The 16,035-nt window shown below is 38.6% G+C and overlaps 1 protein-coding gene across 4 annotated transcripts; it reads left to right on the forward strand.

Moving 5' to 3' along the window:
- The first annotated feature begins 511 nt into the window (after positions 1-511).
- LOC134880076 (high affinity cationic amino acid transporter 1-like) lies at positions 512-13,261 on the forward strand. Of its 4 annotated transcripts, none has more exons than XM_063906775.1 (12): positions 512-721; positions 5,403-5,810; positions 5,896-6,054; positions 6,152-6,323; positions 6,415-6,545; positions 6,625-6,847; positions 7,787-7,926; positions 8,641-8,743; positions 9,473-9,678; positions 9,784-9,935; positions 10,654-10,762; positions 10,865-13,261. In XM_063906775.1, the coding sequence occupies exons 2-12, from the start codon at positions 5,441-5,443 to the stop codon at positions 11,032-11,034; spliced, it is 1,935 nt and encodes a 644-aa protein (XP_063762845.1). In that variant the 5' UTR covers positions 512-721; positions 5,403-5,440; the 3' UTR covers positions 11,035-13,261. The 4 variants fall into 4 exon arrangements, with proteins under 4 accessions (XP_063762845.1, XP_063762848.1, XP_063762847.1 ...); XM_063906778.1 differs by lacking the exon at positions 7,787-7,926 and adding an exon at positions 8,261-8,397; XM_063906777.1 differs by lacking the exon at positions 512-721 and adding an exon at positions 872-1,053.
- The last annotated feature ends 2,774 nt before the right edge of the window (positions 13,262-16,035 follow it).

Here is a 16,035-nt window from a genome sequence, read left to right on the forward strand (position 1 = left end):
GCTTGGAAGGAATCTCTCCATCCCAAGCAGGATAGAGCTTAGTCATGACTGGAGTGGCTTCCTCTTTTATGCTGAGCAGTTTGTAAGGATCTCCTCACATTATAAATCCCGGTGTAGTTTAAGGCCATATATGGGGCTGAAATAAGAGGATCACCACATGGCTTTGCTCCTCAGTCACAACAGGAATCTCAGACAATGGAGCGTAACAGCTTTGTTTCCCCATTGAGACATTTGCAACTTTCAAGCAATCCATATTTATCCTGTGTTCTTGCGAGTGCATGTATGCAACCATGAGAGGAAGAAATGAGCATCAGGAAAGATGTGGACAAATGATATTGCCACATTTAAAATCAAGACATGACTATAGAGTATGTGTTTCTGTTCCGGGAGAGTGATTTGTTTGTAAAGAGCGTCATCTGGTGGTTGTAGGTTGTGCTTGCAGAAAGAAGACAATTAGAATCTGATATTCATCTAATAATAGTAGGGTGGAGCCACGGACAGCTGGGTGGGCCTCCCAGTATCGGTGTGTTAGCTCGACTTCCGTTGGCAAAAGCGTGTATTTGTGTGTATGTGTGTGTGTGTGTGTGTGTGTGTGGCCAAACAAACCATCTGTCACACGTTTCTGCCCGATAAAAGCGATTTTACGCGACTTTTGTGCACACTTGAGCCGCGTAAACAGAAATAAACTGAATATATCGGTGATCGGGGTCTTTTAAAGAAGGTAAGACGATTAAAGTTTATCAATCTGACATGTTTTAAAAGTGTAGTTATTTGCCTATGTCCGGGTGCAGTTGTTTGTGAACAGCGTGGTAATTGCTTCTAAGCCATGCGTATCCTGTGTTATAGGAAGTAGTGCACATGGTCTCAGATGAGGAAGAAACCACTCGGCTGATGCAATATAACCCAAAGGCATCGCCGAGCTGCTGCTGTACTTCAGAGCAGAAGTTAAAGTCGCCCAGTGCGGCTCAAAGATCTTCACTAACGAAGCATTGAATATAGAAGTGGATCAGGAGTCGTTTTGTGTGGAAGTTAGCAGTTTGAAAAGCCTGAGCGGTGAGCCTGAGGAGAGCATTGCCTTTTATAGAGTGCCCAGTGCCGCTGCTAGCCATTTTGGTGCCCTAAGCATAATTCCTTCATGATGCCCCCCCCCCCCAATAAAAAAACATTATGAGTTGTGATGAGTGAGTGGGGAGGGGAGGGGGGAGGGGAGAGGGGGGCACCATCGGTACCTTTGAGTAGTATGCCTAAAAAGTGCCTCATATTTCTATAGTCTACTGAAATAATTTCGGCCTTATAATTATTATGACGATTTTTCATTAGGCTATTTTTGGTGGTGCCCCCTCGACACTTGGTGCCCTACGCACAGCGCGTAATGCGCGTTATGGGAGCGGCGGCACTGAGAGTGCCATTTCCACTGGTGCTATGGGTGGACTCGTATGAACCCGCAGTGTAAATACATTAAATGTATTGTAGATTTTTCATCCTTGTTAGCAAGTTTCCCATGGTTAAATTATAAAGTTTAAATTCGGGAAAGGCGATTTAAATTAAAGTGGGTTTAGAGTGAAGACTATGATTAATATTATGTTTAAAATGCATTTAGTTACTATGAAGAGTTGTGTGTATTAACCTACAGCAGTTTGACTTGTATTGCGCCATACATCTTCAACATTGTAATATTTTATGCAGGCCTACAGTTACGATTTTGCACGTTTTGAAACCTCTGTATTTATGTTAATTGTGCAGAGATAAGGGAACATACTTGTAGAGACCACTTCACATTTTTCTTAAATCAGCATCTCTATAGAGATATGTATGGCAGCCATCAGAGAAACATTGTCAGTAGTTGATTGACTACAACAAATAATAATAATACTAATTTGACGCAAAGACATACCTATAAATAATAAAACTAGAGAAAATGATGATGCTGAAGTGGTCTCTTAATTTTTTTTTCGCAGCTGTCTAAATGAATACCCCCGCTGTAAAAAACAAAACAAAAAAACCTTCAGTGTATAGATCGAAATGCAACCGGGTTGTTTGGTGCATTTAACTGGTAATGAAGTGAAAATATATCAGGGACGGCAGGTAAAATAACTTACGAGGCTAAAAGTTATCGCCATGTTCTTTCAACAGCTTAGTGCCTATATAAGGACTATTCATTTTTCCTATGTCAATTTCTCTGAAATGTTAAGTTTAAATGTGGAAAACACTCATTGTGTAATGCCATTGTCTGGATTTAGGAGGATTCTACAGACGCAAAGAGAAAGTAGTAGAATCAACACAACTTAATGAAAACATGTTGAAACTCTCAAAATGATGTGCAGTGCATTAAATATGTATATTTTTGGTTGTAGTGTCTCACCTTAGAAACAAACTAAATCAAACAAATTATTAGAATAAGTTAATCAAAACCCTCATTATCTTCCTTCAACATTATCATTCTGTGCTTCACAAAGGTGATGTTAGGGATAAGTTTGCATTCCCATTTATGTCTTAAGGAGAGTGACAGTTGCTCGCTGTAAATATTTTCCTGTCCATCCTAGCTAAAAATAGATCATTTTCTGATGTGAGACCCAGTCTTAAGGTCTACAAACCATGAGGAAGACACGTGGTGTAAACATTGAATCAGTGCAAGCCTTCAAGGTCATGTCAGCTGATCTCAAACAGGAGGACTGCTCATGACACTGCACCTGGCTTACAACGAGGTGTTAACATTTCCTGTTTTACATCATGGATAATGCTATTATTGGCTGTAGTGTGTGTGTGTGTGTGTGTGTGTGTGTGTGTGTGTGTGTGTGTGTGTGTGTGTGTGTGTGTGTGTGTGTGTGTGTGTGTGTGTGTGTGTGTGTGTGTGTGTGTGTGTGTGTGTGTGTGTGTGTGTGTGTGTGTGTGTGTGTGTGTGTGTGTTACATTCAGGCATTACTGATAGGAAATTGTAAACTTTAAATCTCCGTGATTAACCTGCCTGTGTCATGAAAGGGGTCATTTTAGTTTGGGTGTTCTTTTAAGTTGTGTAAGGACATTCACTTAGATTTTCTTTTTTGAATCTTGCCAAAAGGTGAATAAACAGTATGTGTCCTCAGAACCCCCTCTGGGACTTCCTTCTGTGAAGGTATGACCAGCAAAACGAAAAGTAGGACCTGTAGTTATGTGTTCTAATGGCAGCATTGTTGTTCTTTGTAGCTTTACTGTTACAAGGACAATGTGACCGTAGAGATGTCACTAAGGCCTAAATCCCTGGAAAGGAATGTTTGTTTGGCTTGTGTAAGCGGTCTGTTTTATTATCGCCCTCACATTGCGCTTGCTTTTCTTCGCCCCCAGTTTGACCAGAAGAGCAGGTGTGCTTTTTGTAGTGCTGCTAAATACCCTTCACATGCCAAGTGGAACTTTAGTGATCCTTAAATTAGCTCTATGCTTTTATCAACTTTCAAATTCTTGTAGGGAAAATGGTAATTGATAATAGGGTTTTCCTAGATACAGGTGGTTCTCTATGTGAGGTTTTACAGGAGCTCTGCTATTAACACCTCAGTGAAAGCATTTTATATTTTAATGATGTAGTTTCATCCTTAACATTAATATAAAGAGAGAAAATAAATATATGACCTTGTTTGCGTAGCTCCATGTAAAATCATATAATTGTTGATCTATAAAAAATACCAATACCATATCTATACCAATATCCAAGCCTCATTTGCTTGTGATTTGACCTAATACTAATGTAAAAGTTGATTTGACTTTGTGTTTCATCAAAGATTAGTTTGATGTGTTATTTTGACTCGGCTGACTCTCCATACATAAACGGTCCAATGTCACAGCTCACATGAAAGATGTTTGAAGTAGCAAAAGTATTTTGCTTGAGGCCAAATAGCAGAGACCATGTGATTTAACACCAGCCTCCTGTGCGTCACCAGCAGGTGCTGTGTTCCACGATTGGCTGAGAGGAGGGCAGGGCTCTTTTCTGCCCATCTCCTTTTTTAGCTCAGCCACAACATGTCACATCTTGTGCATGTTCTAGTGTTCTTCCGCACTGAGAATTACACCAGGGTTGTTTTGGCCTCTGTATGTTGGTCTCTGGTGAAAGTGGATTTAAACTGAAATATAAGTAACTCTGCGTGTAACAGAAGATCCTTTTTTTCTTTAGCATTGTGCAAGTGAGTACCTGTCTGCACTGCCTGTCTCATCCATATTTGCTGTGCTGTTTGAGAAAAGACTTTGCATTTGGAATTTAGATTATCAGCATTATGCCCTGCACAGTGATTACAACAAATTACAATGTAATTTTTGTTATATAATGCTGTTATGAGACGTCTTGCTAAATCATGCTTAAGTTCACTTTTTCTTTATTTTTTATTGCATTGAATAAAATGCTTTCAGTATCCAAAGAAGGTATTGCTCATGTTACTTAATTTGGCATATTGTTGTTTGAGTCTTACTGCTGCCTATACTCTAATCTGATACATGGGTTGAAAACAGATAACTGTAATTGAGAAAGACAGACAAATAATGCGGACAAAAAATAAACTTTAGAATAGGTAATAACTGGTTTTGCAGTGCATACTTAAAGTTTGATTTATTCATGGATCATACTTTTCTAGAACACACAAGGCATGTTGGGGTATGTCCATGGCCTAAAAATTAGACTGTGTTGGGACTGTAGAATAGAATACATATGCACAGTATGATTTAGGTTGTTTAATTTAAAAAATACTAAAACGTTTTGCAAATGTACGAACTGTGGTTCTCATGGCATTCTAGAATGTACTGTACTCACTCTTAAAAACTCTTTTCCAATTTTCCATCTACAATGTGTAAGTATGTTACCATGAACATGTTGAAAACATATTGTGCATCCTTTTTTGGGTATGACAAACTGAAACAAAATATAGAAACATTTGGATCCCTCCTTAGGTGAAGCTCTTCGTACTTCATACATCTTCACACTTAAGAAGCTACGAAGAACAAAAACATGTTTGTGTTTATAGGTATATAGTGTGTATATATGTATACATATGGTTTATTATGTTGGGTAAATGCCCATCATCTTGTAAGAATCCATCCATCCATCCATCCATCTTCTCCCGCTTTACCTTCAGGGTCGCAATCTTGTAAGAAATGATTATCCAATTGACATGTTTTCTTTTCTTGTGATGCCTACAAAATCATCAACAGAACAGCTAATGTAAATGAATGACGAGAAATCTGTGTGTGTCTTCACCTTAAATTCTAATGGGCTAAAAGCTTTTGTTACGTTGTATCCGTATTCCTTAACTAAGCTCATATGTCAACCAGCAAACAAAGACTTACTTGATCTGGGAGTGGAGCAGGAACATTTTTCCTTCTTTATCGGTTTCATCGCATACTAATTTCAGTGCTTTGTCCTATCTGTCTTGTGGTATCAACAGGTAAGTGATCTTCTGTAGAGCCTTTGGTGCCAGCCAGGATGATTCTGGCAACATTAAAGGGCATTGGGAAGCAGCTCCTGCGGGTGAAGGTGGTGGACTGTAACACAGAGGACTCTCGCTTGTCTCGATGCCTCAACACGTTCGATCTGGTGGCCCTTGGTGTCGGCAGTACGCTTGGTGCTGGAGTCTATGTCCTCGCTGGCGCCGTAGCCCGGGAAAACTCTGGACCTGCCATTGTCCTCTCGTTCCTCATTGCTGCCCTCGCCTCTGTCCTGGCTGGTCTATGCTACGCCGAGTTTGGAGCCCGTGTCCCCAAAACTGGTTCGGCTTACCTCTACAGCTATGTGACGGTTGGAGAACTGTGGGCTTTTATCACAGGCTGGAACCTCATCCTCTCTTATGTCATTGGTGAGACAATTTAAATGAGGATGTAAAGGAGTTGGCTGCTCCTCCTCATATTGTTCACTTTACATGAATACTTTTCTTTAAACAGGAACTTCAAGTGTGGCCAGAGCGTGGAGTGCAACCTTTGATGAGCTGATTGGAAAGCACATTGAGGTTTTTTGCCGAAATTACATACCTATGAAAGCCCCGGGCATCCTGGCAGAGTATCCGGACATATTTGCTGTCTTAATCATAATCATTCTGACAGGTAAGAAGCCCACTCTCACTTAATTTTCTTCTGTTTTCTTTCATTTCTCTTTCATATAAGCTCTCATATTTCACATTGTCCTTTTAACCGCTTGCAGGTCTGCTTGCATTTGGAGTAAAGGAGTCAGCCATGGTTAATAAAGTGTTCACCTGCATCAATGTACTGGTGCTGCTGTTTGTCATCGTCTCGGGCTTGGTCAAAGGAAACCTAAAAAATTGGAATTTGAACCCTGAGGAAATCCTCAATGCCACCCGCAACTCTAGCTCTAAGTGGGTAAAATATAGAGCTAATTCCCAATATGTATTGAGTTCCAAATGTGCTGTGTTTCAATTGAGCAAATATTTTCCTTTTTACTTCCAGTACAACTTATATACCGACAAAACAAAATCTTGGTGAAGGTGGTTTCATGCCTTTTGGTATTAGTGGAGTCCTCTCTGGTGCCGCCACCTGCTTTTATGCCTTTGTAGGGTTTGATTGCATAGCCACTACAGGTGAGAGGAAATACAATCAATTATTTAGCATCACTTGTGCCTTTACCTTGTACAAACTCCAGTTATGTTTCCTCCCCAGGAGAGGAAGTGAGAAATCCTCAGAGGGCCATTCCTATTGGGATTGTGGCATCACTCCTAATTTGTTTTGTGGCATACTTTGGTGTGTCCGGGGCCCTCACTATGATGATGCCCTACTACATGCTGGATAAGAATAGCCCTCTGCCAGTGGCCTTTACGTATGTGGGCTGGGAGGGAGCCAATTATGCCGTGGCCATTGGCTCTTTATGTGCCCTGTCAACCAGGTAAGAGGCTCTCCTACTTCCTCTCAGCAAGTAATAGAGGACTTGAAAATATTTGCATGCCTATTTTTGGAAGTAATAATTCATGTTCAATAGACTTTTTATGGGATTTAAAATATGTTTTCCTTTTTGTTTATGTTAACTTTTTGTGGACATTTATGTTTAAATGTTTTCATTCTGTTATTGACCTGTATATCATTGAGTAGTGTGAAACCCCTGTTAGGAATACAGACAATGTATTGTGGACATTTTTGCATTGTGTATGTTTATAGTGTTTTAGAGCAGATTAATAAACAGCTAATATTAATTTAATAATCCAAAGGTTTTCAAAATCTAACGCAGGCCTTACCTGCAAACTCCTAACTGCTTCATGGGACACAGTAAATGGAAGTGAAAAAATACAACAATAATTATTTTAAGAAAAACAGACACAAAAAATCAAACGGCGTATGATTAATGAGATAGTTCAGAGATGAATTTATTTTCCTGTTTTACCCACTTTTCCTGCCTCACAGCAGGTCATTTGTTTGGTGTAGTCAAAAGTAATGTCAATCAGCAATAGTTAACAATGCTATCTTGGCTTAAATGCTGACTTTCTATTGTTATCATATAACATAATGGATAAATTCCATTTAATTATGGCATCTAGAAAAATGAGCCAAACTAGGCAAGTTAAATAAGAGCTTTCTGATGGGAGACCCCCAGTCTCAGACTTTGAAAAAACCTGATCTAGTCTTATGTGCAATGGTCATCCATTGCTATTTTTCTGTATTTTTTGTCTTTACTTTTTTAATGACTTTGGCCTGAACTAAGTTTTGGGACAACTCACTGCTATAGCAAAATCATTTGAGACAGCAGTGTGCTTCCAGCAGCTAGCCATCAGCCTTTCTAACTGTGTGCATTGACTTGCATGGCATGCTTTTTCTCTCTTTCCCATACTAGTTTACTAGGCTCCATGTTCCCAATGCCCAGAGTGATCTGGGCCATGGCAGAAGATGGGCTGCTCTTCAAATGTTTGGCCACAATCAGCCCACGAACCAAAACCCCTCTAACAGCTACAGTAACATCAGGTGTTGTGGCAGGTGAGGTCATGATCTAAACCTACTAACTGGTTGGGGTCAGTATCCCCTCATAACCCTACCAGACACTTGTGGTACACATGGGCTCAACACAAGCACTTGACCAAATCCAAGATGGTAATATTGCCTAAAGGTAGTCCGGAAAATGTTATACTTCTCCTTCGATGTTTGCAGTCTACAAAACTGACACAGAAACACCTGTGTACTTTATCAGGCTGTTGGGATGAGCATGGCTGCAGTTGAGGCCTTGTGTAAAACCAGAGTTCCCAAAGAACGTATTTATTAAAAAAAATATCTGCCTCCTCCTCCTTCCCTTCTTCCTTCATCCTTGGATTAGTCTCCTTGGCTCCATGTTTCCACTCCCACGCATTATCTTTGCTATGGCTCGGGATGGTCTGCTCTTCTCGTTTCTGGCACGTGTCAGTGAGAGGAAGACGCCCACCATCTCCACCTTTGTGGCAGGGCTTATGTCTGGTAGGTTGAGTTGAGGCTAAAGGCAACAGTGCCCTCTAGGGGAAGGAGGAAGATGGAAAATCACATAAATAAATAGAGTTGTAAAATAAAAGTTAATCATTTTGTATGAATTATATAGAAATACAATATGTGCTTTATATTGTGGTAAAAGGGCATTTACATTTATTTATTTTTTCATAGTTTGAAGAAATCTATCTTCCTGCTTACTTTTTGCTTCCTGTTTTTCTCCCGTGCGTCTTGCAGCTGTGATGGCTTTCCTGTTTGACTTGAAGGACCTGGTTGACCTCATGTCCATTGGCACTTTGCTGGCCTATACCCTGGTGGCTGCCTGTGTGCTGGTTCTCAGGTAATACAAATAGGCTTATAGTAATAGTATAAGTAATTGTCATAACAAGACCAACATAATAATTAATAAAATAAAGTTGGGTATAATTCCTTTCTACTATTTCTTAATGCTCTTAATGTCTTTCATTTTTGTAAATTGCCTTTTGTGTTGAAAGGTGCTATATAAATAAACTTGCCTTGCCTTTCTATATACCCCGATCAAACATTAAACCAGATTCTTAAAGGGAAGGAAGAGGGGGAACAGCCAATCAAATTCTACATTCTGAAGAGTATTGGAGAACATTTGGCCAGAGGGGCAAATTGCATACAACACAGCAATTTACATTACAGGATGCTAAAACAAAGGACATAAGGCATGTTTAATTATAACAGGTAACATCCATATGATAATTTGCCTGAACCTCCTGTCTCTAGAGAAGATAAGCTTGCCAGTCTTTTGTATTAAAGGTGTTACAAAGCCTGGGAAAGACAGCCGTAGTTAACATACTGGGGAAATCAAACCAGGGAAGTAATTACTTGACCTATATATATATATAATTAAATAAGACGTACGATACATTTCTACGATAGTTTTGAAACAACATAATCATTTATAGCATATTAACTACAGAGAAACATTATTTAACCCCATCATAATAAGTGTGTCCCTACTTGGCTACTTAAACATTTTGGTGTGTTTTCAACCTTAGGTTTTTAAGTTTGGTTCTGACCGTGTGTTTTCCATCTAAAGGTACCAGCCTGAACAGCCCAGTAACGCCTATGAGATGGCCAACACTCAGGATGAACCTGATCTGTCTGAATCTTATAACGAAGGGAGCATTGACATACTAGCACAAACAGAGGATCGCTTAACCATCAGGAATCTGCTTTACCCTTCGAACACAGAGCCGTCCAACACGTCAGGATTCGCCGTCAACATTTGCACCAGCGTACTTGGTGAGATACATACAAAGCTCAGAGAAAACTGGACAAAAGTGCTGAAACAATTACTAATACAGCAACACCGATTACCTCTACTTATGGTTTTATTCTTCCCTCTAGGTGTGCTGGTGTTTGTTTTCAGCATTGTTGCTGTTCATGGAGGGTTAGCTGCCTGGTCATTGTCTGTGCTCTGCATTATCGTGGTGGTCTGTCTCATCGTCACCCTGGTTGTGTGGAGACAGCCGCAGAGCAAAACCAAGCTCGCCTTTAAGGTAAAGTGCGTTCTTTCACGAAAGAATTTTCTCACTATTTCGTAGTAACACGTACAAGATGACATTGTCAGAAGGTGATAAGCTTGATGTAAATGACTCTTATATTCTCAATAATGACCCTTTAAAGCAAAGTGTTTAATTGTTTTTACCTTTGCTCTTAACCTGCTGAACGACTTCTCATGCTTATGCCAACAATGCGAATAACATGTACTTCCTAACATTCTTGCCAAATAATTACAAAGTATACAATTAATAATTGAATTGATTGCAATCTATTTACTCTGATTCATAATTAAGATGAACTTGCTGAGATGGAAATTCTCATGTTTTAAGGACATGAATTAAAGCCAATGGCTACCTAGAACAAATGAAATAACTTTGAATGTATGTGTATAAAACAATGCTAACAAGTGTTGTTGTAGTTTCTTGTTTTTAAGAAGTTTTAACCAGCATTTAGAGAATATATGTCGGATAGAATTTGTTTGTTTTTTTAGTTTCTTAGGAAATGTGTATTTTAAGCTCTATTCTATTTTAGTCTTACATAATTGCTTTTTAAATTTGTTAGCTTAGTTTTCAGTGTTGTTAAGAAGCCAATTTCCACACACCATCACATACAGAGAATATTCTTCACCCATGTCACCAATTACTGTACAGTATGTGTTGAGTGTATCTTAATATTTAAGATTTTAATATTAAATATCACACTCTTTCTTCACAGGTTCCACTGCTGCCCGTTGTCCCAGTCCTTAGTATGTTCATCAACGTCTATTTGATGATGCAGCTCGGCCGAGGAACCTGGCTGCGCTTTGCCATCTGGATGGTCTTAGGTAATTTGGATATTTTGCTTACAGTGTGAAATATTATTGCTGCTGTTTTTGCTTTGACAATTAACTAATGTCCCTGTCACAATGTTTTTGCATTATTTTTAGGTTTCTTTATCTACTTTGGCTATGGTATTCGCAACAGTGTAGAGGCATCAATGACCAGGTCTGACACCTACACTCCAGCATGCTCAATAAAGGGAGCCCCCATGGCCCCAGAGAAGGAAGCCTTCCTGCACGAAATACCAAACATCGGAGACGATGATGAAGATTCATGAGGAGACAAGAGGTTCCTTTATCCACCATATTTCTGTTCTGCTGAACCCTCTAAAATAGCTGCCAATCTAGGAAACGTGTGGAGACTTTTATGCAGCCCTACAGTCAGAGGGTTGAGTTGTTTCCTTGTTTCTGCCAACATTTTTGAGTAAAGTAAAAGTAAAAAGGCTAGTTGGAAATAAAAATGATATATGACTTCATTCATCTAAAAATAAAAACAATATTTCGTTCAAGAGAACTTTTTAATGTTTAGCCAAAATTATATTTTGTATATATTTTGCACAATTAAATGTGTTAAACAAGATCGTCCAAAAACCAGAGAACAAGTAGATTTAAACACGTTTTTTTAATGCACCTATTGTCTATTTTTAACCTTTATTGTGGTTCCTTAATCCACAGTCAATCAGATAAAGGCCCATTATTTCATTTTATTTTATTTCATTTTCTGTTAAAGCATACTTGCATACATTTTTATGAGGCTTAAATTCAATTGTTTCAAAATACAGTATCTGGCAGATTTTCTGGAAAACGTTTGGCCTTTGTCATGCGCATTAAAAGACACAGTGCCTCTGTACCAGAGAAATGCATTTTTATCCCCACAATGCCTTATTCCACACCTTTTTTTTAATTAATTGCATTTATTTAGGAAAACATTTTCAAACTAAACTGAGAATGTTGCTGTATTTCCAGTGCCTTTTTGTGTTGTTAGTTTACTCCAAAGGTACACATTTGTATGTGTTGTTTTTGAGAAAAATGCACGGTATAGAAAGTACAACTCTGTTACTGGGATGTACCGTAAATAATGCATAATGGTGCTGTGAACAATCTAATTTGTGATCAATATATCTCTATGTCTGATAGATGGTTTTGTCATGGCAGACTTTTAGCAGAAAACAAATACACCAGTGTTTGCTCCATCAGGAAACTTTTTTAATTAGCCAAAGAAAAATAAGCTGCTAATGTGAAGTGATCTATCAGTTACTTCAGAGGATGTATTTTAAGTGCCTATTACCCAAATGAATGTCAAACTATTAAAGAGGTATGATATTGCTCTTTTAACAGTTAGTGTGAATTACATATTGTTTGTATATAATGTACTCTTTTTAAAAGCGTATATTTATAATGTATGAGAGAGATTTCCCCTTAGTTTTCATTTTTAGGTGCCATACATCTGAATGGGATGAAGTTCAATCAGTTTTCCATAATGGTCAGAAACACACTAGACCATATGTTACAGTGGTCCTCCATCAGTTGTTTATCTGAAGTGTCTCTGACAGCCGGACATTATTTATTGATTATGGAGAGTAAAGCTGTGTGTCCAGACTCCCACGGCAGCTAAAACTGGAAAACAAAGCATCAAAGTATTTTAACTAAGGACTGAAAATTCAACAAGGTGAAAAATGTTCTTTTTGAGTCCTATTTAGAATGAAAACTATGATGAATTACATTTTTTGCTATTTATGTTCCCTTTAGGGACACTATTGATTTAACCATGAGCCAAATTTCTGTTACATGTATTTGGATTACGAGTTAAAACAATTTTGCCATTTTTTATAAATTACATGGAAATAGCCTGCAAGTTTAAAGTACTAAATAGCTTGTAAATAATTACTGTCTTTATGTCTAACATTGATTCATTTGAAAATATTGAAGCAGCTTTAACACGTGATATTAGGGTGCAGAAAGTAACTGTTCGCTATTCACAACTAGGCTGTGTTGTTTGAATTAGTGGGATATTATACATTCAACATTACCCCTTTCTAACAGTTAATGTTTGCTTTTGTAAATACTGTTTTTATTTTTGCTTAAAGTTGCTGCCAATGTTACATGTTTTTCCTTCAACCTCTACAATCTTTTGTTGCAAGCATTATGTAAAGTAAAATGGTGATACAAACTGTGCCAACAGTATTGTAGCCGTTGACTATAAATAGATAGAATATATTAGTTTAAAAGATAAGCCTTATTTTGTAATGGATGCTGTAGTTGCATTAAAACTTGTGAGACTTCATCTCTGTTATATGTAAACATTTGCATGCTGCACCATTTGAAAAATTGTCGTGAAGCTTGCAAATCAAAAGGTTTATTTTTTTAAAAGCACTGCTAACTTAAAAATGTGTTTACAGTGTATTACAGTGGTGAAGTCAGCTGTTCAGCATTTGTTGTCTTGATGATTGGTTGCGTTTGTATAGTTGCTGCTGTAAATAAATACTGCTGGAAGTTACAGCCACAGACACTGTATCTTTTCTGATGGTAATGAGAATGATGTGTGCACACCAATAACAGAATATTACATAATGTGTGCCTCTTACAGAAAAGTGTACTATGTTTTTCCTGTTTTTTTTATCCACACTTTCAGTATTTGTTTGTGATTGTTTTTTTTGTTTTTTTACTATGAATCAGTGGCGGCTGGTGAAAAAAAATCTTGGTGGGGCTAGTGTGCCAACAGATTTCCCTGCCTAATCTAGCATAAGCATTCAAATGAACAGTCGGAAAAGGACTACAGTTCCACAATAATAATTTAATTTCACAGTTTCCAGCTTCACAGAAAAAGTAACAATTTACAGCTATATTAGACTTTATGCTATCAAATACTATACAATACAATCAAGGGATAAATGAACAACAAGGGTATGATTTCAGCTGAATCTATACAAATCAACAGTGAGTGAGTGAATGAGTGAGTGTGGGTTGAGAAGAGAGAATGAAACAGAACTTTCCTATTAAAATGTAACATGTACAAAGAATTTAGAACCAAGTTATTTTCAAAATGTTTTACATAAACAGATTATTTTAATACCCTCTCTCAAGGAAAATGCATTTACTTGGAGAAAACAGCATCAGTGCCATACAGTTGTCATTGCATGTCACAGCCTGAGAGAAACAACAAAGCATTCTCCACAACTATTACAATTACATACTATAATATTATTACATATTGCCCATTGAATGTAAAATAAACATAAAAGACACTCTCTGTGCCTGTTCCTCTGTGTGTCTGTTCCTGTGTGTGTCTGTTCCTCTGAGTGTGTCTGTTCCTCTCTGTCTGTTCCTCTGTGTGTTTGTTCCATAGACTGTATCAATATATACAGTCTATGGTTTGTTCCTGTCTGTTCCTCTGAGTGTGTCAGTTCCTGTCTGTTCCTCTGAGTGTGTCTGTTCCTCTCTGTTCCTCTGTGTGTGTCTGTTCCTCTCTGTTCCTCTGTGTGTCTGTTCCTCTGTGTGTCTGTTCCTCTCTGTGTCTCTGTTCCTCTGTGTGTCTGTTCCTCTGTGTCTCTGTTCCTCTGTGTGTCTGTTGGATAGCTAAAAACTCATCTGTCTTCACTTCATCCACGATCTTTTCTCTTAGAACTGCCAGCATACAGTCCAGGAGCTCGTTCTGAACGGTCTTCGAGGTGCCTTTAAATACGGTCGCATTTTCAAGGTGCTCCCTCAAGTCCCGATCAATGGATGCCATTAGGTTGACTAAACCTCTGAATATTCCGGCGTTGTCTGAGGAATCCCTTTCATCATGTCCCCGCATTGCTAATTCAAAAGCACCACAAAAATGTACACAATCGATGATCTTAGATAAAATATTGCGGTTTTTATCTACCTCTTCATTGTGCCTTCTTACAGCGATGCGGTGCCCATCATCGAGCTGCGTTGCTATGCTAATCTTTCCGAACACAGCTAGCTTTATGCAGTTTTCCATGTGAACTTTGGATCGATCGTGCTTCTTGATCCGTTCAGAGAGGTGTTTTAAGTCAGTTAGTCCAGTCTTTGTCCAAGTCGAATCACATTTGTCACTTCTGAAGAGGATACAGGGGAAACAGAAAAGTGCATTGGCTGCTCCACAACCTGCCAGCCACGTCTTATGGTTGAACCAGCTCCGACAAAAACTCCGTTTGTAAGATTTATCTTTCAGCTTGATTTGCTGGGAAATGCTGATTTCAGGCTTGTCGGGTCCCAGCTCCTTAACGAGAAGTTTTTCCTCCGTCGTCCGTCTCGCAAAAGGGTATATTATTAACGATTTCACCGAATTTGGTGAAAGCTGCTCTTGAACTCCAGTTGTCACCGCCATCGCCATCATCTCTCTTCGTCGTCGCGCGTATTTTTTCCCCACGTAGCGTAGGACAGAGTCTGGGAGTCGCACTACGAAAAAAAACTATTGCTGGCTCCTTATGTAGCTACAGCAATCCTAAACCTTCACGCATTTTACGTAGCAGTTGGGGCTAAATTTCCATCACCCCACCGGCGTTAAATTTGGCGACGTTGATAGGCCAATTATTCATAATTTCCTCCTAGCAACCATAACCGGATTGGCTGTTTAGCTGCCGGTCAGGGGCACTTTGCCGATCGCCCCATGAGAGAATGATGTACACTGTCTGTCAGTGGAAATTCACTGTTTAATGAGTGTTAGTTGGTGGAAATGTTGTTTAAATGATTTAAATTGCATGTAGGCACACACACACTATTAAGTAAAACTGACATTGATTTAAAAAAAATATGCAAAAAATATTGTTTCCCCTCAACAGCTGGTGGGGCAGAGCCCCAGCGCCCATGGGCCAGCCGCCTCTGCTATGAATATAATTATTTTGTTTTTGATTGACAATACAATGTAAGTGATAAAGTTCTCTGTTGTTTGTGGATAATTAACCCACTTTGAATTATACAAATTTGTGGAGCTATTCTCTATCTAGACTTAAAAATCCGGAAGTGCCTTTACATATTCATGTGTTACTTTTGTCACTGTATTGTACGGATCGGAATAGGGCGAAAGCAAGTTCTGAATATAATTCCGGAATCCTGTTGATAACATTTTTAAGAGAAAAATGCCGACTTAAATCATAGAAATCTTTTTTTTTAAAGTAACATTTTTTGTCCCATCCCAAAACATTTTCTCATGTGGCCCTAATCCTCTTCAGTAGTATTGTGACTGTTTCTAGTTTTAAGTAACTCTAAATATTTGATGAAGAGTAATTCAGTAATTGACCTGCAGAGGGCGACCTGAGCCCGTGTTACTA

The sequence above is a fragment of the Eleginops maclovinus genome, chromosome 18 (genome assembly GCF_036324505.1).
Source record: "Eleginops maclovinus isolate JMC-PN-2008 ecotype Puerto Natales chromosome 18, JC_Emac_rtc_rv5, whole genome shotgun sequence".
Lineage (NCBI taxonomy): Eukaryota > Metazoa > Chordata > Actinopteri > Perciformes > Eleginopidae > Eleginops > Eleginops maclovinus.

Bases quoted from the DNA above. Each gene is read 5' to 3' on its own strand.
- LOC134880076 (XM_063906775.1), top strand. From the start codon at position 5,441: ATGATTCTGGCAACATTAAAGGGCATTGGGAAGCAGCTCCTGCGGGTG. The intron at 6,848-7,786 runs GTAAGAGGCTCT...TTCCCATACTAG, and splicing joins TTATGTGCCCTGTCAACCAG to TTTACTAGGCTCCATGTTCC. The intron at 7,927-8,640 runs GTGAGGTCATGA...TGCGTCTTGCAG, and splicing joins AACATCAGGTGTTGTGGCAG to CTGTGATGGCTTTCCTGTTT.